This window comes from Phasianus colchicus, chromosome 1 (assembly GCF_987193195.1).
Source record: "Phasianus colchicus chromosome 1, bPhaCol1.hap1.1, whole genome shotgun sequence".
NCBI classification, from domain to species: domain Eukaryota; kingdom Metazoa; phylum Chordata; class Aves; order Galliformes; family Phasianidae; genus Phasianus; species Phasianus colchicus.
In genome coordinates this window covers 175,385,992-175,412,680 of record NC_143436.1, presented here as the reverse complement: position 1 = coordinate 175,412,680, position 26,689 = coordinate 175,385,992, and the positions used below count along the sequence as shown (strand labels likewise).

The following is a 26,689-nucleotide window of genomic DNA, read 5'->3' as shown; positions in this document are numbered from 1 at the left end:
CTGTTTTTCCTCTCAGGAGGTAGCCGGAGTCCCATCTTTATTTTGCAAGATTGCAGATCTTTTGGGTATTGCTCAGTATAATCTGCTCTTCCTTAGATGCTAACTGTTCTTGGACTGAACACCTACTCATCTGTGGTTAAAGAAAGAAGGATGATCTTGTATTGAAGATGCACAGTTTAGTTGAGAGCTTGGGTTTCTGAATCTGCTGAGAACAGCTAGAAAGGAAAGCAGGCAGTATTTTTAAAGATTAATTACCATATGTTAGGAGATAGGATACCACCATGAAGGCCTGAGGAAAAAAAAAAAAAAGAAATGTTGAACTAAGGAGATCTAGATCTTGTGTTCTGAGAGGCTTTTCTGATGTTCCACTATTTTTGTGGCAGTGGCCATTTAAAAGTACACATGTGAAGAACAACTTTGATTTCAAGCAAAGGAGTTGTGTCAGGTTTTTAAATGCCACATCCTGTTCAGGTGTCTGGTATCCCCATCTGCTCTCCGTGTTTTCTCCCCATCTCCGCCTTCAGCTTTTCTGCAGCCAGAGTTCTGTACATGACTTCTGTGTTTCCTGTTGCCATGAATCACTGAATGATGGCCTTTATGTGACATACTGGGAGGAGGAGGATAGGACAGATTAATATGGCACTTTGCAGTTTAAGTAAGATATATGTTTAAAGTAGACAAACTTACAAAGTTATACAATTTTTGTCAGTAGATAACAAGAAGAAGACTTTATAACTAAAGTTCATGAGAGTTTTCAGTTGTGGGCTGGGAAGGAACTGAACACAACTCAAAATTTGTGTTTGCTTAGAGACAGGTGAGGGACTCACATCTTACGTATGTTCACAGGAACAATCAATAAATGGAGAAGATAATAATTCAAAACTAAAATAAGGAAATAGTTTGTTATGGCCAATCAGGTGGAGCTCACTGGTGAAAGAGGCAACTCAGACCAAAAATCAGGCAAAGTTAAAAACCAGGATTAATAATGAACACAGATAACAACTTAAAATAATTGTTCATTTGAAAAAAAAAGGAAAAAAGAAAAATTATATCTCATCTTTTAAAGTTTAAACTGATCCCACTTAGAAATCAGTACAGTGCTTACAGTGGGTGGAATATCCCACATTTATCTGGGGCGCTTTCACATTTTTCTGTGGATTACCTTATTCTGGATCTTCTTCAACAGATATGAGATGGGTTGGACAGCCTGACCCACTGCAGTGATTCTCTTCTACAGGTATGAAAAAACCATTACTTTCTTGGCCCTTGTGTTATATCTCTGGTACGATTAATTACCGACCTTGCTACTGAATCATTCACTATTGTTGTTTGCTGTGATCGTGTATAGATTTGGGAAACACCAGCCCAAACCCTCAGTTTTGTGTCTCAAAATGTTTAAAGACCAAACTATCTAGAGTAGAAGACATTAGGCAGTGTGTGCCGTTCTGGAATGTGGGTTATTGGAACTGTAGTGTGATGTGGTGATTTGGACATGGTTAAATGCCTTTTCTAGCTGAAAAAAAGCTGGTTTCTTTTTGCTGACTGTGAAGTAGATGGCCTAACTGAAGAACAGTCTGTGAGATGTTCTAGCAGTTTTTTTTATCAGCTTATCTCCTCCAGACAGAGGATGCAGGAGGGCAGGCAGGGAAGAACAGTGTGCCTAATCAAGAGTGGACACAGTGCAGAAATGATGCCAGCTCTTGATGAGCATTGTGGTGCTAATAGGAGAGATGGATGGAGATTAGAGCTGGCAGTGTCCCCACATTTGCTTTTGTGTATAGCATAAAGGTAATTTGTTGGCACTGGGTACAACTGAGATAATCTTCAACCTGCAAAGTTTATCAGTTGCAAATTATACTTATCCAGTGTCTGAAAACATAATGTTAAACTACCTGAGGTTCACGTCCACCCTGAATTACAGCTGTCAGCAGCAGGGTGTTTTCCTGGCTTGAGAGAGGGCATTGCATGGAAAACAGATCCTGCCCAACAATTTACCAGCATTACCATGCTGTCTTTCAGGCAGTGTTTCCATCAGCTCTGAGACATAGTTTGGCATCTGCTTGGCTTTTCAAGACTTGGCCTTTCAATAGCCATTATAAAATGTGGTCTGGTGTAAAGATATTTCCCTTTATGTGGCTTGGCAGCATTCTCAGTGATCCCAGAGGGAAGAGCGGCTAGGACTTGTTCTCCAGCTCTGAGTCAGCTGTCCACTAGGCTGACTGGGGGTGTAGCTTCATGTCCTTTGGTTCTGCACCACAGTTAGAAAATGAAGGCGCTGACTAACTTGTCTTTGGCTGCTTGCAAAACTTTGACATAGAGGTGGATCCTTTCAAGTGGTGAATCAAGAACCTGAGAGTAATACAGTGGTGCTGTGTCAGAGCTGGCGATAGCCAGGTAGACAGCTCTCTCTTGCAGGCTGTGGAATTGACGCAGGGGAGAGTAATTCTGAGCTAATAACGTGAGATAATTTTAGAGCTAACTGTAGACATATTCGGCAGGCATCTATTGGTCTTTTTACAGGTAGTGGAGAGAAGTGAGCATGGTGAATCTCATCCTAAGACAAAAAAAAAAAAAAATCCCAACTCTGTCTATGGGGTATAAATCCAATTCAAAATTCAAATCCAGTTTTTTTGTAGATAGACTATCACACTTGGGTTAATAGAGGTGAGGAGAGTTGGGATGAAATAGAATCATAGAATCATCGAATCATAGAATCACTCGGGTTGGAAAAGACCTTAAAGAGCATCAAGTCCAACCACAACCTAACCATTCTACCCTAACTCTAACAACCCTCCACTAAGTCATGTCCCTGAGCACCACATCCAAATGGTTTTTAAACACATCCAGGGATGGTGACTCAACCACCTCCCTGGGGAGCCTATTCCAGTGCTTAAAGGGCTTCCAGGGATAGATAGCAAATGAGGAGAGTTCAAAAATTGGCTTGAAGTATTTTGTGCTCTGCTATGTGATCATATGCTGGTTTTGCCTGGGCCTTACAGGTTTAAGGCATATCCTACCTTCTGCAGATCTGTGGGGAAATCTTGTATCTCCAGCTCCCCACCTGTTTTTCCTGAGCACCCAGCTGAGTCTTCTGACACAGGGAAGCACAGGGATGGACATCAATACAGTTTGCCCCAGGCAGTGCCTCCTTAGTCTTATAGAGTGGAGCAAGCAAATGGCCATGGTATTCCTTGCAGCATCTCGTGGATACTGAATAGCCTTATCCTGTGGTTCTTCACTTTGCATAAGGAAAAGTAGGACAGGGTAAGATATACAGCCATCAAGTAGTGAGGAAATAAACAGATAAACTTCCAAAATCAATTAATGTTTTTTGTCTGATCTGTCAAGGAGTATGATCATGTTGAGCCCTGAGATTCTTAGACAGGAAAGATAATGAGGATGAGAGTTAGGTATAGATAACTACAGGTGCAGTGGACCCAAAACACTGCAAACTTATGGTATCAGAATCAAGCTGATAGCTCTCTGTGATAATTGGTTATCTAGAGAAAGAAAAGAAGATAAACCTAATCTCTATCTCAGTAAAGCAGTTGAAATGTCTGTATCAGATGATGTTTCCAGCAGAGATGAGGAATTATCTTACTGGAACATGGCTTATTTACCTGAACAAGAGCACTGGGAGAGGATATACTTGCTTTCTATTAATAGATCAATGGCAGAAACAAAAAAGAAAATAACTGTCTAAGGCAAAGGATAGTTCTGGTATAAGAACAAAAGTGTCTAGACTGAACATGAATAAACTTAACTGTAAAATAATTGGTAACCATTTGTGAAGTGTGACTCTGCAGTAGTCTTCCAGGGGGAATACAATGAACAAAATGCCTAGCCAATGTCAGAGTGAATCTGCATCAAGTTATGAGTGGGTTTGTATCATATATATGCCCATGGCAGCAGAGTGGTGCCCTTGAGGTTCTTCTTAAATTTATAATCCTGTTTTTCTAATCCCTGTCAGGTAGTAGGCATGGGATCAAAAGGTGGTAATGACTTTCCAGTGAAGTATTTTTTGTAGTGAAAATTCTCTGAAGTCAGAATCCCTTCACAATAATACCACTCATCACATTCTTCTGCAATATTACATGATTTAACAAAGCCTTTCCAGTGCCTTACTCAGAATTTTTTATACTTTTATGTGAAATCTTTTGTTGTGTCCACAGAGAAAATGCAGCAACTGATTAACCGCCATCCTGCAGAATCCTAGAGAGACTCAGATTTAGCAGAACTAACTCCCGCTCTGCAGTAAATAAGACTTGTATTTCAAAATCAGGACTTTGCTTTCTCTTTCATTTTTCTTTCTTGCAGTGGAGTCATCCCCATAGGAGGGATTATGGAGACAGCGCTCAGGGTAGCAATAAACTTCTCTTACTTTACATATATATTAAGTGTATTTAATTAAAGTGTGCTAAACAATATCCTATAAATTGGAAAGAACCAATTAAAAACTGGTATAACTGTCTCACTTTACTTTAGATGTTACACTGCATGCATTTACATCTGAGTTAGTTACCTTATGCTCACTTTATGCTCTGGGAAGATTTTAGGGCACGATACTTCTGACCAATTTTAGCCATGTACATTAAGGTAAGGTAAACTGGAACTTGAAATTTCCTGATTCTCTCCATTGAGAGTAAAATAGACTTGGAGCAAACAGTTCAGTCTTTTTTCACTCTTCTGTAACAGCATACATTCATGTGTAAAAAACTTTCAGTGAAAATCAAAATTCAGTTAATGCAGGGAACAAGAATTTCTTCTATTTCCTTCTTTCTTCCTCCCTTCCTGCCTTCCTCCCTTCATCTCTGCAAAACGCCTGGCGTTTCAAGCCCTGCAGCCCCGGATTGAGACCAGCAGCTTGCTTTCCATTGATGTTTGGGCAACTGGTTAACATGAATGAACCAAAGTTTATTAAGCCATGCAATCGGTGAGTTTTTGAATATCATCATACTGATGCAGTGTATCTTCTCCTAAATGTTTTTTTTTTTTTTTTCCAATATCCTTTGTATGATATTCTCATTAGACATTGTGTTGGCATGACTGTAGCTAAAGAAAATCTTTCTCTCTAGGAAATAAAATGCTGTACAACTCTGTCACTACTTTGTTCACCACACAAGGTCACTCGCAATGAAAGATTGTTTTCCTGTTGGATTTTGATGAGAAATATGAAAGACTTCTTGCTTTTATAGAGTTAAGCTGTTTAAGTATGCTTCTGCACAGGATCGTGTGTGCACCATCAATCTCCTAATCGTCTCCATTTGCTGCAATATAGTTCATAGCCTGAAGTGCTAGAGGATTGGTTTTGGATGGAGGTAATCTGCAAACTGCTCTGGAGGAGCACACCTCATGTACTGCAGCTGCTAATCAGCTTCTGGCCCATGGAGTTTTGTAGATAGCGAGTCCTCCAATTAATTGGCTCTATGTTCTGTTGCTAAAGGAGATGTGGGCACTATCGCTGGAAATTAACCAGCTACATATTATAATTTTATTAGGCACAGAGATACACTTAATCTCCTTTTCTATCTAACAAGCCCAGAGTATATGTAAGACATCTGGCTGCTTGCATGAGCTTATAGTGCTGAAAAAAAAGCAGACAGGATTTAAAAACAGTTCAGTCATTGGGTTTCTTGCTGTTCCTACCCTCCACTATTCAAGCCTGATGTGCCTGCTCTCTAGAAGAGGGACTGTAACAACTTGCTTGTTTGCAGAAACCTATGTAGCTCTGAGAATGCTTTGATGGATGTCTTCATGGACATCTACTGAGAGGTTTAGCTATACCCACGTAGCTCTTAAGTCAGTGACTTAGAAGTGAGGTGTCGCCCTGGCTCTGCTTTGGACTGCCCCTCTTTCAGACAGGTGATACTTACATGGTACTGCCCAGTACTACAGCAGTGAGAGTACAGGGACCAAACAAGGACTGCTGGAAGAGGAGTAGCTGATCAGTTTTTAAGACTGTATGTATTGAACCAACACATGACGTTTTCTTTATGACTTAGACTAAACAATTGCCCTGACAACCATCCTTCTTCTCTTTTGCTGTTTTCTGCTTTCTTTTTCCTTTCTTTCTTTCTGTAAGGACTGAACGACAACTATCTTTTACTGTGATTTCTGCCTTGAATTGCTAAGGCTGGGATTGCAGTACATTGATGTTTTGACCCTTTCCCTATTCTGTATTGCATCATATAAAAATATAGGATATATTTTAAAAAAAGAAACAACTGTCGCTCGTAATTTTATCCCACCTTTCCTAACATTTAGCTTCCTAACCCTTTTGTTAAAACATTTATTCAGTATTATGTCAGCCAAACTAGTTAGATTCCTTATATACAAGCTGGTGAAACCTGACTTAAGTTCCACAGATGATCAAAAAAATGAGCATTATGTTTATAAAGTAAGAGTTACATAATCTATTTTAAATGTTTCTTTTTTGTCACAGTTTTCTGTTCTGTAAGATTCCACCTAAGAGCTTAAATGATGCTTTTTATGCAAGAATTCAGCAGGAAATTTGTACACTTTTGAGTTAATACTCATCTCTGTAGCAGAGCAATTTTATAAATGCCATTAAACATGCATTTAGAAACAGACATAAAGAGACTTATTCATATCTGAAAAGTGTATTTTCATGATTTCAGCAAGCGTTGGATGAGGTTCTAAATGCAATTCCCAAATCAGGGGAAATATAAATTGGATCCAGTTTAATCTATGATTGCAGTACAGCTGGGAGCTTGTGGAAAAACCTGAGTAAATACACATAAATTATCCTTGCCTCTGAAGAAATTGAAAGAATCAAATTCCTTCTGCCCTTCCCCCTCTGCAATTGGATGGCCCATTTTGTTCTCTTGTCGTAGCTCTGTTGTTTGAATCTTTAAAAATGCCATAACCTAAGAGTTTCTCTTTGCCCCACCTGAATCTTTTCTCTGTCTCTCCTTGTGCTGAAATTTTTCTCTCCTCTTCTGGGATCTGATTTGAACAGCTGCACTTAATCTGCTGAGGAGTGCATTGGTTCCACTAAATAACATTGTCTGTCCAAGGTCTGCCTCCCCCAGTGACTGGGGACGCTGATGAGGTGTACCTTTGCCGAGTAAGCAGATTTAATTCTTTCACTTTCCCAGATCTTCCTTTCATAGCCAAACATCATGGATCCACTAACATGAGGAAGAATTACAGCTAGTAATAGCCAGTGTATTAATTCAAGCTTCTCAGTCAAACTTGCATAGTGTTGTAAAGATAGGCAGACAACTGAGACATCAAGCTTTGTCCTTGATTCTTTCTTCCAAGGGCACAGCTATTCCCCAGTTTGCTCATATTTTTTCCTATTTCACACAAATCATGAAGTGTATAAGACACAGGTAGGATTACAGCTACATGATGTAGGGCTAAGTTCAAAATTCGTGCAGCTGAATGGGACCACACACGAGGGATTTCCATAAAGAATGACACTCAGCCTTCTCTCCTGCAGTTGTTATTTCAATTTGTTTGGTTTTGCAGTGTGCTGTAATCATTGCTTTTTTGGCTGGTTTTTACAGCCAACAGGACTTCAGATGCTACAGAATGCTTTATTATCTGCAACAACCATGCAAAATCTATTCCAAAAGTTACTGGATTAAAGTTAATGTGGTATGAATTTCAGTGATTTTTACAACTTAAGCAAAGGTACTGGATAATTGAAATCACACCATTCAGTCAGCTCTGTTAAATGCATGCAAAACAGAACAAAACAGAACAATGAGATAATTTATAGTGATTGCTGTATATTGGGTATGCATACAAACATGGCTGCATCTAACATAAGCAGTTGCAGATTGATGAGAAAAAGAAGGAAGAATTCTGTGTTCACATCTGGTCAAATTATGCTCCAAACAGTTGTCTGAAGTTTGAAAATTGGTACCATCCCATATACAGTGCTTATCCTGTTGACCTGCTTTGAGCATTCATCTAGAAGACCAATTGGAACTTTCAGTCTTATTCTGTAGCCCATTGTTAGTGATGCAAAACTCTGATCTCAGAATGATTACATTTAATTGCCGTGGTTATAGCAAAGTAAATCAGGTTATGATCTCATCAGTGATTGAGCTAGATTTGGACATGAACAACTGCAGTGTATGGTCTGCTACAGTTTGTAACATATTGGTTGCACATGCATTGCCTGAATTTATAATTCCTATACCACTGTACAGGACCAAATGCCTCTCTGTTAGCCACTGGAGACTTCTTCTGATTCCTTCTTTGCTATTACTGGCTAGTGGCTGTTGTTTCTCACAGAGGAATGAGCAATGAGAAAAGCTACCCACCAGTACATTCATCCAGGGCTCCAGAAATACCTTCTGATTCCACTTGGTTGTCATTACTTAGTGATGATCTCCAGATACAGCAGTTACTGTTTTGTTGCGAGATTAAGTACCCACCAATTAATATTGGCAACCATGGAGCTGTTATCTTTGGGTGCTGAAGACAGAGGGGATCTAACCTGTGTAGCAGAAGCATTTACTATAATACACATTCAATAATTCTGTATCCATTATTTAATGTCTTCTCCCAGAGGGAACTATCTTCTGTTGTTCTAGCCTCTCAAAGTGACTTTTCCTGTGAACAAATTGGATGAGATCCCCGTGGTAAGCTGTGGGGACCACCTACTGATGCAGTTCATTGTTCTGCTGAGTCCACAGCACTGATATTCTTAAATAGGATGAGTTTGCTAATTACACCTTTCACCCACTCTACAGTTTCTTGATCTTCCCATTATGTTAGCACAAAGTCTCCCAGGAGCATTGCATGCTTCTTTTCATACAGAATGAACTGAGTGCCTTTCCTTATGAAGGGGTGATGGCATGCACATAAAGTGGCCCTGGTGGAACAGCATTTCATTGTGGCTACTAGTACTGGCCTTCTTCGTATGCTGAAGAGGTCAAATTTTGTTCCAATCTCCCATCACTGCAAGGTTTTAATGACTTGGTTAATGTCTTAGTGATATAGTGGATATAAAATCATAGAGAAAAATAAACAAACCAGAACAGAACTGAGCTCATACAGACTTATAGAGAAAGAGGTTTCATACTTGCTTGCTGTTGGTAATTGGTGTACTCCTTAATATTTCACTCTTGCCTTGTGCCACTTGGTCTATTTGTCAGTTTTCTTAAAACTGTTCTTCCAGGGTTATGGCTTGTTCTTGTTAACTCTTTTAGCTCTGGCTAAGAGTAATTTCTGTTGCTTTTATGATAGGCCACATCAAAGCCTTATAAATGCTCAGTGTTCATGAAATTTCTCCTTGCTCCAGTAAGCTTCTCTCTGTGATCTGAGATATTTTTGTGGCCTGTGTGGCTGACGGTCAGGATCCATAAATACTTCGGCATGGGTCCTCCTGAAAAATAATTTCTTTTGGGACAATTGTTGAGTAAAAGCCTATCTACCCATTCATCTCCAAGTGGCTAAAGAACATCTGGGGCTTTTAGGGCAGCACATTATGTACCTCAGGAATGACTTCTGCCTGCCCTTCTATCAGCCTTTCCCAGGTCTACAAACATTGCTTTGCCAAATCAGAATAAGTTGATACTCATTTATAAAATTAACATTACTGGGGTTTCTTGCTGTCTTTCTCCTGGAAAATTCTTAGCATTAATTTGCACACAAAACATTCCGGTACATCTCCAGGGGTAGTTCCATACTTGAGCAGGACCAGTTTATTTTGAATCCACTGCTGTGCCCAGGTTAAGATTTTAGGTTAATCATTCACACTAGAGCACAGTTCTTCTGCCCAGGATGCTTTTAATCTGGGAATATGAGTAGTGAGTAATCTGGGTTCTTTAGGGTAATGAGTAATCTAGGTTCTTTATTCTATCATTTACACCCAAAATTATAGATTGCCTTTAACTTTCTCATCTGTGTTGTGATATAGGTAGTTAGATTAATCCCAGCAAGCAGGATTTGTGACCTTCTTGTCTGTCCAGGACACGTAATGATAATGGGCTTTAGTCCTCTGTGTTTACTTCTATCTCGTTAATGCAGTCTTTCTTCCTAACACACAATTTTAATTATAGGGAATTAGCCTTTTTTCTTTGTTTAGCTTTTGCCAACTTCTCTGAGACTTTTCAAAGCATTCTTTTCATGTTCTTCTACAGCTTTTCCCTAGATCAGATTGCTGTCTGCATACCCACTGAACCATCAGAAATGCAGTCTCCCTGTTAAACTATTGGGATAACAAACATAGACCAGCAATGTGTAGAACAAGCATTTCCAAGTGGTGTGTTGAAGAGGTGAATATGTACAGATGGGTGCATTTCTCCCCATTATCTATGGAAAATGTTTGTCTCATATATTCATTCAGATCTTTTCAGTCTACGTGTAACCAAAAAATAGTTTCCTTTTTTCAGCTGATGGATATGTTAGTGTGGTTGCCCCCCTCACTGTATGACTTGCAGAGCAATCCCTTTATACATATATCTTATCTTTTGGCTCCTGCCAAAAGAGAATTGTGAGTTCTGGAGTTTTTGGAGCCATTTTCTGTAGTGGGAGGTCTGAGAGATTCCTGGAGGAGATGCTCTACTTCTTTCTCAACTATTTTGTTTCCTTTGCTATGCACGTTGTATAAAACTGGATGAGACCAGAGGTTTGATCAGGAATTGATGCCTTCTCCTCACCAGTACTATTACAAGTTTTCTCTTTTCCAGTTGGATTTTAGCATCTGTTTAATCTCAGTGCTGTGACTCAGCATTATTTTGTCACTGTTAAACATTTTATATTTATATTCCATAAATATCATAGGTCACTTTTATCTGAGTTTTATATGTCTAACTTTTGTGCTTACTAGTGTTTCTAGCATGCTTTGTCTTCAACCAGTGTATGACTTAAAATCCTTTACTGTTCCTGTTTCTTTTTGGGTAATAATATATTCAGTTGCCACAAACTTTACCATTTTTCCTGGTAAAGATTCTTCCAAACTCCTGATGCTTTTTTTCATCCAGTTTGAGCTGGGAGGGACCCTTAAAGGTCCAACTCCCCTGCAATGAACAGGGACACCTACATCTCCATCAGCTGCTCAGAGCCCCATCCAGCCTGATCTTGAGTGTCTCCAGGGATGGGGCATCCACCTCTCTGGGCAACCTGTGCCAGTGCCTTACCACACTGACTGTAAAAAACCTTATTCCTTATATCCAATCTTAATCTCTCTTCTTTTAGTTCAAAACCATTTCTCCTTATCTTATCACAACACACCCTGCTGAAGAGCCTGTCCCCTTCTTTCTTACAGCCCCCCTTTAGATACTGAAAGGCTGTTCTCAGGTGTCCCCAAGCTCTCTTCTCCAGGCTGAGCAGCTCCAGCTCTCTCAGCCTGTCCTGGTGGGGGAGGTGTCCCATCCCTTGGATGCACAGTTTTATGCAGTTGCTTTTGTGGATTACAGATAAATTCTCCATGTCTTTTCCCTCACATCTTTTTAGGTGGTATTTTTTTGTGTGCTTGAACATGTCAACAGGATTGAAAGCCAGTCTCACTTCTGGAGCTTTTATATGTGTATGTAGCTTCAGTGCTTCCAAACCAGTTTTGATAGCAGTGATTATTTCTCTGTCTTCCACTAACTACTGCCTGTGTATTGTGTCCCAGATTCCAATCAGAGTCAAGTCTTTTGTCAGGGACTAATTTAGGCTTCCTTCAGTGCAGCAAGATTGTCTTTCAGCTTTAAATCACTCAGTCTGCTCGGTACTTTTATCTTCTTTTTGTACTCTGCTTAAGAGTCTCTCATATCTTTAATATGCGCATGGGTCATAACATTCCTTGAACTATTTTTGTGCAGTTCCGTAATTAATCTTTTCTGTCAGAGGTAACGGAAAATGATTAAACGCATCAAGTGTCTCGGAAGCATTTGTTGTCAGAAATAAAGCTATTTTTATCTTGTCTCCCATTGCTTCTCGAAGTCAGATGCCGCCTAATTCTTTTCCAGATGACCTTTATATTTTCAGAGAGTCTCATGAGACCCATAGCTGCTTTCCCAGCCTGCTTCTCTTCTGATGCTTTGGTTTACTCAGACAGAATGTGGGCTCCCATGTGGTGCCAACCCGCCTGTGGAGTCAGCGGATGGAAAGGCACACTGCCCATCTCACTCTCATCTGGCAGTTAAGAATGGCTTGGGTGAACCTGTGGCCTAGAATCTTCCGCTTTTGCCATTTGCTGAATTGCTCAGATGCAGGTGATGACAAAAATGAGGTGAGATACACCCCAGAGGTGTATGGTTATATTTGCTCAGCCTCTGATGGCGATAGTGGGATTTGCAGGGCAGGTGTGCATCATCCTGCTAACGTTCCCCAGGGTTTCTTGGCCTTGCGAGGCAGGATGAGGTTCAGAGAACTTTGTGCCTTTAGACAAATATTTAATGCCATTTTTGGTGCTTTTTCTTAGAGATGAGAGTCATATCAAGCAGAGGCGTTGTTCTGGAGTTAATGCTCTGCTCTAGAAGTTAAGGTACCTGGTTTAATTTTCTTCTTCTACACATGCCATAATATCTCTGTTTGCTCTTAAAATAGGAATGGTATTGCTTCCTGCCTTCTGCATGGCATAAATTCATTCATGTTTGTGAGGCATGAATGTGACCCGCATTGCCAAACAAAACCCATGATTAAATTGCACTAAGAAAGGAAGTGTGACAAAATAATGTAGTTCAGGTGTATTATAACTCTGAAAGCTAACATTGCAGCAAACTGCACATTAAATATTTATACACTTAAAAATATTCACTTAGCATCCTATGTATCATTTACAGGTCTAACTCTGGTCTCACATTGTTGAAATTGGTCAAAAATACCAGATTAGTTGAATCAATTATTTGTGACTAATAGGCTTTATCAGGAAACTAGAAACATAGATATTTCTGAAAAAAATATAGAGAAAAAAAGAAGTAATTACATGACTAACGTTATCTACAACAATGTGAAGGTTCTACACATTGGCTTTAGAATATAGAAAAACTCTCAAGCAGTTTCTAAATTTCTGTATCTGTTTCTCAGTATTAAGAATATCATTTTCTTGTGAAAGACAATGTTTGTCAAAACACTGTCTGGATAAAACCTACTTCACTTTGGATCTAAGAGTGAAACATTACATGAAATGTGACATTCTTTTTTTTTGCATCTTTTGATTAAAATACGTGTTTTTGATGAAATGGGGAAAAAAAAGTGATTGCATCTTTCCTCTTCTTGGTACAAAGTATATTTGGGCTAATGATACACTAGAGTTTCCCATACCATTCCAATAATTATACTCATTTCAGAAGGGCTTTTGATATAGGACTGAGTAATGACATTTTTGTTGGAGTTACATCAGTCTGCCTCCTAGTAATCAAAAATCCTTTGCACATCTTTTCCAATTAACTCTTCTCTTTGTATTACAAAATGAGTTTTAGTAACACTTCCCTATTCAACTTCATTAACATGCAGATAGAGAGTTAAAACAGACAGTTCATCTGAGCATGGAGAGCAGGTAATTTGTGCAGTTTATTTGTGAAATGAATGGTATTATTATTGGTTGAGAAGACACAACTGGAAATTGAGGCAACTTGTTCTAGAGGAATGAGCACAAATTACTGAATCATGATGTTCCCAATTACAATTCTTGTTTTGCTGTTGTGAAGGTTGTGCATCATGATAGACGTAAGCACTGAGAACTTGTAGAATGTTACATGCCAGTGCCAGACCCAGGAAGTTCTTAATGATCTTGGGCAGGAATTTAGAGTAGTCAGACAAACAAATGTCTGTATGTTACTAAACTGACTTTACCTAATGATTCTTGGACTGTGTAGCTCTGCACTGCAGTAGAGTAGGATATGACAACATATTATTATGAAGACTATTTGTCTATGTTGAATTATTTCTGCTCCTAATGCAAGAATTTGGACTTTGTAGACTGGCCCATGCTATGGCATTGCAAAGGGCTTTTCAGCCTTGGAAATGTGTTTGGTACTTCATCTAGGCTGAGCGTGATCATTACTGGGCTGATAAATACCAGAATTTCACAGGTTTATTATAGGTTGAGCATTACTGAATAGGTATATTGCAAGGGAAAATTATGAGAAAAAAATATATTGACTTGAAAACAGGGCTGTGCCAGAGCTTGAAATATGAATTAAGTACAATGATGTGGATGGGCTTAGACAAGGACAAGCTATATCTTGAGAGTTTTTTCCATTTTCATGGTGATAGAAAACTTTTATTTTAGTGCTGTAAGAATTTTAAGGGTAAAGTAAGTGTTTAAAACCTTAGCTGAGATTATGTTCCTAAGGAATGTACCATAGTGAGCACAGAGTCCCCATAGTAACTGGCAGCTTTCCCAGTACCAGCTTAACTCAAGTCTAAGAATGTAGGAGAGTATCCTCAAAAAAAAAAGGTGTCAGTCAAGTGTTTGGTATCTAGCAATATGTACTACTGTCTGAAAGCAAGTAATAATGATAAGACTACCCAAATTCAGCAACCTCAAAACTAGGACACAAGCTGTAGCAGTTAGTTCTGCTCAAAACACAGGTGACTGCACAGCTCTTGTAACTAGTCTTTTTTGGTAAGGTTTTCCAGTCAAGCCAAGTTATCTGTCAGCACCATACACCTGTTTGAGCTAACAAGGAACAAAGAGTCATCAGCAGCTTGCAAGGAGTCAACATCTTAAATGTCATGAAAAGTACTGAAGTGTGGTTTGCCATGATCTTAATCCTGGTCAACTGTGGACTAAAACGTGTTCTAGGGAAGTCAGTGAGATGAACAAGTAAGATTTTAGATAAATATAATCAATATTTATGCTTTTCTGTGCTGTCCCTCTTGACATCCTGGTCGCCAAATTGGAAAAAAATGGATTTGATGGATGGACAGGGATCTGGACAGGTCTATAGCAGGGGGGTTGGAACTAAATGGTCTTAAAGGTCCTTTCCAACCCAAACCTTCCCATGATTCTATGATTCTATGATTCTATGATTCTATGATTCTATGATTCTATGATTCTATGATTCTATGATTCTATGATTCTATGATTCTATGATTCTATGATTCTATGATTTGAGCCACCCTAGGATATTCTGTCTAGCCTCCAGTTGCTGCTTCAGAAGAGGATGATGTCCATTTGGGTTCTGAATCATATCTTCCAGCTTGTTTTGGTCTCAGAAGGTCCTGTGCATCTACACTGAATTCTATTCCCAATCCCTAAACTTCTGGGACTTAAGCAGATATGGCCTTTGTACTGTACCACTGAATCACTCTCTGGATTTCATTAAGTAGATTGACTTGAGTAGGATCTTGTTAGCTCAGTATGGGTAGTGCCATGTGAGTTTTCCCAGGGTATTTAGGGCTTTTACATGGAACAGCCATCATTCTGGAGTGGAAAATAGATGTCAATATTCAGGTAGCTAAGTGGAGCCAGAGTCTACAGAGGTAGGCTGGGCATCTAGCTTACATGTGGATGGCAGAATCTGAAGTGTCTTCAGTTCAAACCAAGTCACACCCTAGCAGTGGGATTGTATTTGCATGAAGATAGTTATGCATGTGCAAATTATCATTCAACACATTCTAAGGTACGCCAGGCATCTCTGTAGGGCTGGCAGTTTTAGCTTAGAATTCGTACAGGACTCAGAGCTTTCTGAAACTGCAGCTAGAGGCTGGAATACTCTGAAGTATCTGAAGCTGTACTAGACATCTGATTTTAGGAAAAGCAATCCTGTCCCAGTTATTCAGATACTCTGTTCTGTCATGGCTCCTTCCAGCTTTATTTCTGTGTGTGTTTGAACTATTCCACTAAACTATGTCCACCAAGCCTGGGAGCTGTAATGCCCTATTTTCTATGTTTAGCTGGTTTATTATGGATATTATATAGTTATGTATAGTATAATTCCACTTCATGCACACTTCAGGAGGCAAACATTTAAGTGGACTTCCTCTCACCTGCTTTCAGCTGTCTGTAGATCATTAAGTCTTGTTTACACCAAATGATAGGTTTTGTTTGTCAGCAATTGAAAGAGATGCACTCCCAAAGAATGACTCATCCTGCTTATTTTTAACACCAGCCTCCTCATTTTCTGTAGAGACAGACTAGATGACCATCTTAGAAGGTGAAATCGAATGAGATCATCCCACATTTTTGCATTTCATATTTTTTTCGTTTTTATAAAATAGTGAACAGTACCTCTTTATGGAAAAGGCTGACCTGTAGGATTCCCTCCTTCCTTGCTTTGTTGTACTATCAATAATGTATCTCTAGGCATCCCCTGACCTTGCAAGTAGAGACATATTTGTTCCCAATAATATTTTAAAAATCATGTTTACGATGTTGGTTGGTCATGGTGCCTCATGTCTTTTGTTCTGTTGACAGCACAGTGGTGCTTCAGTGTAAAGTTAAGTAAGTGCCAGTCAGCTTCATTCTTGTAATGAGACTTTGAAGTGGTTGCTATATTCAGTTTCTCACTAGAGAAAGAATCAATTGTAATATAGACAAGTGGCAGGACTTCATTGTGTTAACTGTTGGTATATTATACCTGAGACCATGTATGTCAAAGTTTGCACTTGACAGCTTCATTCAGATGCATACACATAGGTGTATCCTACAGTGATTTAGAGTTTTTCAAAGTTCTTTGGGTTTTGGTGAACATTCTGAAAGGGCATGGCATTTGTTTCCTCTACTGGCAGTGTCAGACACCCAGATGTTTTACATACCCATAGTGACTCAAAAATAGTAGGTTTCAGTATGGGAGCAACTGAACTGAGCCCTAATTATTGATCTTACTTTTAGTTGTCCTTCACTTCCAATTAAAATTCTGCAAAAACAGTATAATGATAGAAGTCATTGTTTTTCCTTGGTAATTGACAGTATCTATGCAAAAATGATTAATAGTCTTAATTGTTTAATGCTTTTAATAATGTTTGCAACTGGAAACCATTGCAGTTGAAAGCCTGAATGGTAAGAGTGTATGAAAAGGAATCTGAAAACAAAAGTTATGATATTAACGATAAAATTTGCTAACATACCACCTGCATGAATTGGAAGACTGATTTTCTGTATGGCTTTTATTCCAGGGAGGACTGAAAAAATGCCTGTGACATTTTGATTAATATTCTGTCATATATTCAGCACACCTGTATAGCAAGAATGAAAATTTGTGTCATCACAACATTATATGAACAAATACTAACTGATAAGTCTCAGAATGCAAGTGTAAACTGGGGATAGTTATCAGGCAGACTCTGTTCTAATGAAAAGGTCTTGTGTCTTTTGCCTTTAAGCAATTACCTGGAAAGAAGCATTACAATTTCAACTAATATGAAGATGACAAAAAGATATGATGTTGATTCATAGATCCGTCAAAATTTGATAAGCTAGGTGCAGAGAAAAATATATGTTAGGTGGTGAAGTGCTCTTGAGATATCACAGTATTTTAGATGAGTATTTGCTCACAGTATAAGGCTATGGCCACATAAGCAGAAACACTATATTAAATTATCTCTGGTTTCACTGCTGGCAAGACTATCACCACCGTACTGTGTCTAATCCTGCTTCTGCAGATTGAGATGGATGATGACAAATTGGAAGAGATTCAGAGAACAGCGAGAGTGGCTTGAAACTACGCCTGAAGATAATGAAAGGCTCCAGGAACTTAATCTATTTAGCTTTCAAAGGGAACATTGAGAGTCTGTTTCAACTAACTCTGTAAGATCATGGGGAACAAATCTGGTAGGAAACAGTCCATAGTAGCAGATAAAGTTATACCAAGAGTCAAATGGTTGAAATTTGATGCTTGAGATAGCAAATTTTAATGAATAAGTTAAATTGAATTATTGGAATAATTCTTCAGCTGCAGAGATTTTTTTTTTCTTTTTTTTTTTTCCCATAGACATTTCAAAAACCAGGTTGGTAGTTTTTCCTATACTGTGTGTTCTAGTTCAGGTAGAAACAAGTGTATGGGTTTTCTTTGTCTTGAATTGTTTGAGAGATCTCAGTAGCTTGTACAAATAGACTTGACTTCTTCATACATCTGTGAATCTGCAACTAAAGTGATATTTATGTAAAAAAACATCTTTTGAAAAATGTTAAGTTAAATACACTTTTGTTTTTGGAAGCACTGGAAATATGTACAAACTCAATAATAAAAGCTAACAGAGATGTCTAGCTGAATACTGAATGATGTGTTCAGTGTCTGGAAGCTGCAACGTAGTTTTCCCAGAACAAGTAGAAATTTGTCTTTTGTTATTATAATTAATGAGAAGTTAAATTAGGAGTTGTAAACCGCTAATGAATCAATAAGATCAAGCCCTCAAATGCAACGTTTATGTGGTCATTACATGACACTGATTGTATGTGGGACAAGTTACAATACTTAAAATGGAACTTCAGGCGTGTTAATGGCAGTCTTTCTTTTCCACAGGCACACGCTAAAGTCTGGCATCTGTACAATGATCATTTTCGTCCAACTCAAAAAGGAAAAGTGTCCATTGCCCTTAGCTCCCACTGGATAAAACCTCAACATATGACTGAAAAGAATATAAAAGAATGTCAAAAATCCCTTGATTTTGTGCTTGGCTGGTTTGCTAAGCCCATATTTATTAATGGCGACTATCCAGAGAGCATGAGGAGTAACCTCTCATCTCTGCTGCCTGAATTCAGTGAAGAAGACAAGAAGTACATCAAGGGAACAGCTGACTTTTTTGCTCTTTCTTTTGGAGCTACCTTGAGTTTCCAGCTCTTGGACTCTCACATGAAATTCCAGCAGTTGGAATCAATAAGCTTGAGGCAGCTCCTTTACTGGATAAACACTGAATACAACAACCCCCCAGTATTCATTGTGGAAAACAGCTGGTTTGTTTCCGGTAGCACCAAGAGAGATGATGCCAAATACATTTACTATCTCAAGAAGTTCATTATGGAAACCTTGAAAGGTAGGACTGAGGTTGTATTAATATGTGCTTGTCAAAATAATTATGCAAAATAACAGCCTAAAGAGATTTGTTTAAAAAAAAAAAAAAAAAAAGGCTGAAATCTAATTTAGTCTTTAACATTCATGTTGGCATTTGTGAAATGAGACTCCAGATCTCTCTTCTGGGTTTGTTCTTTTCATCTCTGGAAGACCCATCATATCTGCAGATAGCATTTAGTGAGCTTGATGCTGCAGTCTTTGAAGTCAGTAGGAAAATTTCAGCTGTCTTTGGTGGGAGGAAGTGCAAACTGTGTGAAATGTACTCTCAATGGACTTAGGGAAATTTATTATGTTATTTATTAATAATCACCTTCCATATCTTTGGTGTATGCATATTCAAATTTTGAGAATACATACATGGGAAGAAAAATGCTATCCAATAAGAGTTCCTGTGCAAAAAATGTATAGGTAAAAAAATACTTTTCATTCTGCATCTCAGTTTTGCACTTGTGCAAATGTTACATTAATGCAGTTCTCAATATCAATCACAATAATTTGAATTTATATCAGTTTAAGGAGAACTGAGTGTTATGTAATCTACATTATTTTTTAGCCTATCTTTTTTTTCACATTAAGAGAAATACACTACCTTGTTACTATCTGTTTTCCCACTTCCTTGTGCCAAAACAAATTCTTTCAGTCCTCATCGATGAGTTGCTGGGGTTCCAATTTCCACTTTCATAGTCTTTAATTTGTTAATTTACAAATGTATAATTGACTTTCAGGTCTCCAGTTTACTTCTCTGGTTTTAAAAACAGTATTCTTATAGGTATTTCTTCAGACAAGAGAGCCGTTGTGTTATGTTGCCATTTTCATACATGTGACAGGCAGAAACCACTGTAGTTGTACTCTCGGCATCACAGAGAAGTAGAGTAATATGCTATTTCAGAAACCTATTTCATAGAAATAAATTAAAAGATGAATAAATACATGAGTCAGTGCATCTGAAATGGCAGTAATAAAAGTGAAACAGTAACTGTTGTGTGCACAGTATTACTCGTTTGTATGAAGTCAGATGAAGTACTGAACTGAAAAGGCTCGAGGGTGGTGACACACTGGAACAGGTTGCCCAAGGAGGCTGTGGATGCCCCATCCCTGGAGGCATTCAAGGCCAGGCTGGATGTGGCTCTGGGCAGCCTGGTCTGCTGGTTGGTGACCCTGCACATAGCAGGGGGTTGGAACTAGATGATCTTTGTGGTCCTTTTCAACCCAGGCCATTCCATGATTCTATGATTCTTATCATAATATGGCTGATATCCATATTTCTGCTCCATTTATAAAGTCCTGGCTATACATACGTTATTCTACCTTTCAATAATAGCTGGCTGAAAACAATCTCAATTTATAGTTTCTTTCCTGTTATTGTAAATAGTAATAACAGCAACAACAATGACATTAGTAGTGTTGTCTTTATATTGACTTGTGAATTCCAACATATGTCTGAACTTTAAACAGGAAAAAGAAAAAAAAAAAAGGAAAGACAGAGGACTGGATTTGCAGAAGGGACTTTGGTATCATTACAATGAAAATTATTGCACTCAACTCTTCTGTGCGTTAGAATCTGAATTATTCAATGTGAATATCAAAGTTCCTTGTGCAGCACCTGTAGAATTCAGTTAAGAAAGATTCACAGGAGACATCATGTTGGTAGTGAGCAGTCTTTAGTTGTACAACACGAAAGACCAAAGACAAAGGCATATATTGTCTCTGTCAGAGACTTAGGACGTCTGTCCTGTGTAATAAAGTACTATCACAGACAGATTCATGAACCAGTTCCCACCAGATTCACTCCAGCAGTGACATGGCAGTAAAGTGTTTACAGCATTGAAAAGGAAGGATATTTAATTTACATCCAAGGCCATAGATGTGATTTTGCCCCTTCCTAGATCTTGCCAGTATCTCTGCCTGATACATTGTGTGCATGCACCAGTTCCATCAAAACTTTGTACTTCTTTGTCTATGTTGCCAAGTATTGCCAAGCCCCATAGGAACAAACCCAATCGTGCTGAGGGCCAAGTAGCCACACTGTGTGCATTCCTGAAGCCCATCTCTGCTTTAATTTCACCCCAGAGGAACTCAGGACAAGAGCCCTCAGACCCTTCTGTGATGTGAATCAAGGTGGGGTAAGTTGAGGCAGCTAGGAGGTTTGCTTAAAAAGCAAGCTCCTGATTTCAGCTGAAGTGCTGAATTGGGCATCCATTCAGACACTGTGTGCTGCAGACAAGCCTTGTGGGTTTGTGTTTTGCTTTTTTTGCTTTTTTAAAGAGCCTCTTTATCTGGGATCCACATCCTCAAATTTTACTGTTTACTCTTTTTTTTATTTTTTAAATTTTATTTGAATTTTTTTTTTTCCAGATAATAATGAGGATAGAATAGAGTGAATAGATCTATAACATAAAGTATATAAGCACTAATTAAAGTTGCTAATCAGTAGATGTCTTCATGGTATGTTCATGGGTGGCTATCTTACTCCAGGATCACTGGAGTCTCTGCTGTCTTTCTGATGCAACAAATAAATTGATTGTTTCTTGTGAAGCTGAGCATGTAGAACAGAAGGGCGTGATGGTTCTTCTGTGCTGTGTTGACTATCCGAGAGGACAGGTCACCTGGGGAGCTAGGAGATCTAAATTCAGGGAGTAGCAAGAAGAATAGTAATGGCCAGGCCTCTGTCAGGTCAGGGCTGTGCTATTCTCAGGTATATCGAGAGGCAAAACATAGATCCCTGGGCAAATTCCATGTGGAAATGGACTGTGGGTTTCAGCCACCCCTCCAGGGTAGGACAGCTGCTGAGCATAGGGCTTTAAGGATTTTATGTGGTATTGGCTGATGTGGCTTCTTAGGCTGTTTCTAGATTACTGAGCTGAACAGCACAGGAGCTGAAGTGCTGGTATAGGACACAGGACACAGCCAGTGTTGTTTAATCATTAACCCAGTTCTGGCCCAGCTCTGTGCAGCAGCACACGTCTAGGCGTGCCGTGGGGATTGCTCGGCTCAGGCATTATTTCCTGCAGGACTTATGGACAAGGGCATTCAGTTTCAGACACCCGGAGAGCTTAGCTTTCAGTGGGTCTAGTTTGTACACTGACAGACACTAAAATGAGGGCAAGGAGATAAAGCAAAAAGAAAAGGAAAAAAGACATTCATTTTTGTTGTATTTTTTTCAGTAATGTGCAATTCTCAGGGGAAACTGTGTTTGAGACTTCTAAGCTTGCAAAGTCTTTTCAAGTCACTTCTTTCACAGGCAACACTTTAAAGCTATTACATTTTGAAAGAAGGATTTGAGGAGAACTTTTAGGTGTTCAGGAAGCGCAGGAGTGCTGTGTGATGACTTACAGAAGGGGTGATGTGCTGTTCAAAGAGAAATTCTGTCTAACAAAGTGGACCTGTACCGGCTTTTACTCTGCTGGTACAGCAGATGTCATCGTGTGTATGAGCACAGGTTAGAAAAATACCAGCATATGCCAAATAAAAGAATGATGCCTTTAGGAGGAGACGTGTTCCACTTCCTTAGACATTTTCTCATGGCCTGCGATAGAGACTGAGCCAAATTTATAGTTTATATAACCATAGCTAATTCAATTGATTAGAACGGGGTTACAATCAAGAATCCATGTGGTCCTTCATAACTTACTTTAATGAGGTACATTAACAAAACCAGGAAATGAGGATCTTGATACTCTGGTTCCCTGAAATATGCTCTGAGTGTTGTTAAGTTGGAAAATATTATGTGCAGTCAGTGCTCAGTTTGGGTTTACAGAAGATGTTGAGTAATAAACTCCTCTGACTTCTGAGCCAAACTCAAGTTCAAAAGAACATTTAACAATGCACTTAAATGCATTGCTGAATTAGGTGGGTCTAATTAAGTAATTAAAATAAGCACTCTCCTGTGTGCTTTCCTGAAGCTGAGCCTTGCCCAGGAACATTTTGCTGAATCTTAGTGCTTAATTCAACTAAACGCGAGTATCGCTTGAAATTTCAAAGCTTTAACACTGGCAGTTCTAACAGTTTACAGTCGACTCTTATTTTAACCTAGAAAGTGTGTGGAGATTCACAAAAGCCAAACAGATGACCTAGAATACATATTTTTAGAAATCTTTGAATATTTAAGCTGGAAAACTCTATGCCATAAAAGATATAAAGGGATAGAATTAACAAAGTCCGTCTTTGCTCAGAAGCGCTGTCCGGTTTTTCTTTGTCTATATTAATAGTGGAGAGGAATGAGAAAAATGAGTCTGTCTGGGTTTGGGGACCAGGCAGTGTGACACTGGTGACACTTTGGCTCCCTGTGAACTGCAGCACATGCTTAGCAGAGCGCAGTGCCCTGCAGTGCTGGCTCAGAGGCTGCACACTGTTTGGGCACAGCATGCCCTGCTCCAAGGCCAAGCATTGGCACACCTCGTCAGCAGCACTGCTTGAACCGCTGCCGCGCCACTTCTTTTTTTAAATCTGGCTTCTTTAAAGTCAAGCCAGGTAGTTCTGCTGCCTTACACAGTGTGCCCGTGCCCTGGGAGCCTGTCCCAGAGCATCCTGAGTGCAGCTGAAGTATCTTTCTTAAATGGGCTTTGAAGCAGACCCTGAGATACTTATCTGACCTATTGCATTGTTCTTACATGTAAAAACTGCATACTTTGCTGATATAGCGTAATCAACTCATTAAAAAAAGAGCACTGCAATGAGTTTGGGTTTTGTTCTTTCCTCAGCCATCCGCTACGATGGAGTTAATGTGTTCGGATACACAGTCTGGTCCCTGCTGGATGGCTTTGAATGGCACAGGGGATACAGCATTCGGCGCGGATTGTTTTATGTTGACTTCCAAAGCCATGACAAAAAGCTGATACCAAAATCTTCTGTCTTGTTCTATCAAAAGCTGATAGAAAAAAATGGCTTCCCTCCTTTGCCTGAAAACCAGCCCACAGCAGGGGTCTTTCCCTGTGGCTTTGCCTGGGGGATCGTTGACAATTACATTCAGGTAAGTCGTATGGTGCAGCCAGTAGGTTCTCCAGCCAAACCACTGGATAAGATCATGTTGGTGAACTTACTGAATGAGGTGTTTGCTGGCATATATTACCACAGCACTGTGAGGACATGGGTATAAGACTTTTATGGCAAATGCTGTGCCTTTCATCCTTCACTAGTCTTTGTGTGACCAAGGAGAGCCAGTCTGGCTTATAGTCTAGAAATGAATGGCCTAGAAAAGCATGCAGGAAGGAAAGGGTCTGAGGCTCCTCTTACCTGGATGTGTTATATGTTACTGAAGTCAGTTCTAATTCTGTTTAATGGAAGTTGCTTAGATGTGCTAAAGCATATTTCTAAAGGTCCTAATTTATGAGGCTGAGAGTGTTACTGCTTTTTCAAGTCAATGACAGTGTATTTGCCTATTGTGGTTATGCATGTTCAAGAAAATTTCCTGTAAACTCCCAGCGTTTAAAATGGTGTTTTTTCTACATCTCATGCGTATACATTTTGGCACTTTTGTTAGAAGACTTATGTGTAAAAAAAAATAGTAAATTATTTGGATTTAGATAAAATTTCTGTATTCCTTCCTTGCCCTTTAGTATAGAACTGTGTCTGACTGAAGCTTCAGTGCCCCTGGATAACACATAGAGTGAGTGAGGATCCAGTTCATAGCTTCACTGTTTTTATTTCTGCTAAATCTGATATTTCAAGAGAACCTTTCAAATGTTAAGACTTCATAATGTGTAAAAACTGTAGCTTAGTTACAGTCTCTAACTGTTTGGCTCTGTAATTCTCAGACGCTGCTTTGGCTTACAGGGCTCCTCCCACCACAGTGAGGATGTGCAGTTAAATTCAGCTCTGAAACTGGATCCAAGAACAGAATTTTTTATTTAGATTTTCCACAAAGACAGAATATTTCTTCAGGCTGGAGTATAGGGGGCTTGTTTGTTTTTTCTTACTCCAAACTAAGATCAAACTTTGTTATCTTGAAAAATACAGCACCCTCTTTATCTGATACATTGATTTCCAAGAAAATTCAACTGTCATTATCCTCCCAGCTCATAGATAGATTAGGGACTGGAAATGAAATTGCTGCCTTTGGGATCGATAACTGCTGTGAAGTTACGGAGTCACTCAGCCTAAGACAGGTAAAAATCCCCCCTATCCCCTAAACCTTCAAAGCTGAATATTTTCATTTCAAAATGCTGTCCAAACAGTTTGTGCTGTAAGGCTTAGGTAGCGTGATTTGTACATGCATCACATTGGAAAAAACTCTTTTGACAGCATTCCCAGAGTATTAGTGGAAATGCATGCTTTAGTAATCTACAAGGGACAATTCTCCAGAAAAGCAATTTCCCGCAGACACGCTGTTTTTTATTACTTTCTTCTATAAGCACTGCACTGACCTCTCCGGAGAAAATAGCAGCTGATTTTCAGCAGCTCTTTATATGGTCTGCAGAGCCTCAGCTATGAGTTGAACACTGGTTGTAGGCTGACACCTGCTTTTCAAACAGAGGGCAGGACAAGGAAATCTTAACTCACGGGATTCTTGTGCCAGAAGGAGAGAGAGGGACAAATGTACAGATATACAGGAGCAGCACCTTTGAGTTTGGATCTTTCTTTTATGCTAGATTATAAAAGAGGATTTTACTTTGTGCAATATTTTATGTAATACATTTTTCCATTTTCCAGTCCTTATTATGTTTGTGGTACTCACTTAAATGTGAAATTATTATTCTGCAGGACTTGAAGGAGCTCATATCTTACTGTCTTTGGCATGTCATAACAGGCACATCTGACATCTGAAGCCTTCAGACTTACAGGAAAACTGCTTATTATGGGGTGACATATAGTGGATAATAATGAGACAAGGGGGAATGGTTTTAAATTGAGATGGGGAAGTTTAGGTTAGATATTAGAAGGAAGTTTTTCACCCAGAGGCTGGTGACGCACTGGAACAGGTTGCCCAAGGAGGTTGTGGATGCTCCATCCCTGGAGGCATTCAAGGCCAGGCTGGATGTGGCTCTGGGCAGCCTGGTCTGCTGGTTGGCGACCCTGCACATAGCAGGGAGGTTGGAACTAGATGATCATTGTGGTCCTTTTCAACCCAGGCCATTCTGTGATTCTATGAGTCTGTGATACTCAGAAGTCTAAAAAAAAATCCATCAGAAATTGAAATAACTTGGAATTGAGTTCTGCATAATTAAATAAAAAGGGACTTCTTTAGCAAGAGAGAAAAAATTTGCTTGTCAACTGAATTTGTGCTAGAAATCAAGTGCGGAGATTTATTCATCTTGCATCAGAGTCATGAAAAAAAATGGACACAGAAATGATGTTGCATTCCTTATTTCTTTTACTGTGTTCAAGGATTGGTCTTGAAAGAGATGCCAGTGGGTACTACACTGTAGTACCTGTACACTACACTGAACCTGTAGTGTAGCTTAATCCTGAAAGAAAAACATATTTAAAAGGCCTATAGTCTTTGCTACAAATCTGCTTCTCTGGAGATCTGTTGCTGTTTTAATGCTTTAGCTCTGAGCATTCCCTCATTTCTGTGAGTAATGCAGCAATCTGGAGATGGTATAAGCACAGCAACTATAAGCTTGTATGGCAAATAGGATGAAAATGATACGTAAATTTGGTACTGTTCTGACATCACATGTTAGCAGAGGATTAATTCTTTCATATGAGCCAGAGATGTTAATGTATCAGAGATCTGAGAGGTGCTAAATGAACTGTTTGTCTTGAATAATTCTGTCAGTGAGCTGTGCTTGATGGTAATGATGTTCCTTCCCACATATCTA

General features: G+C 39.1%; 1 protein-coding gene across 1 annotated transcript in view; it reads left to right on the top strand.

The window, feature by feature from the left end:
• Positions 1-26,689, top strand: part of KL (klotho) — a 45,410-nt gene that overhangs the window by 12,739 nt on the left and 5,982 nt on the right. Inside the window, exons 2-3 of the mRNA XM_031615620.2 lie at positions 18,381-18,891; positions 23,630-23,898. Of these exons, the coding sequence (XP_031471480.2) occupies positions 18,381-18,891; positions 23,630-23,898 (780 nt within the window). The remainder of the gene's footprint in view (positions 1-18,380; positions 18,892-23,629; positions 23,899-26,689) is intronic.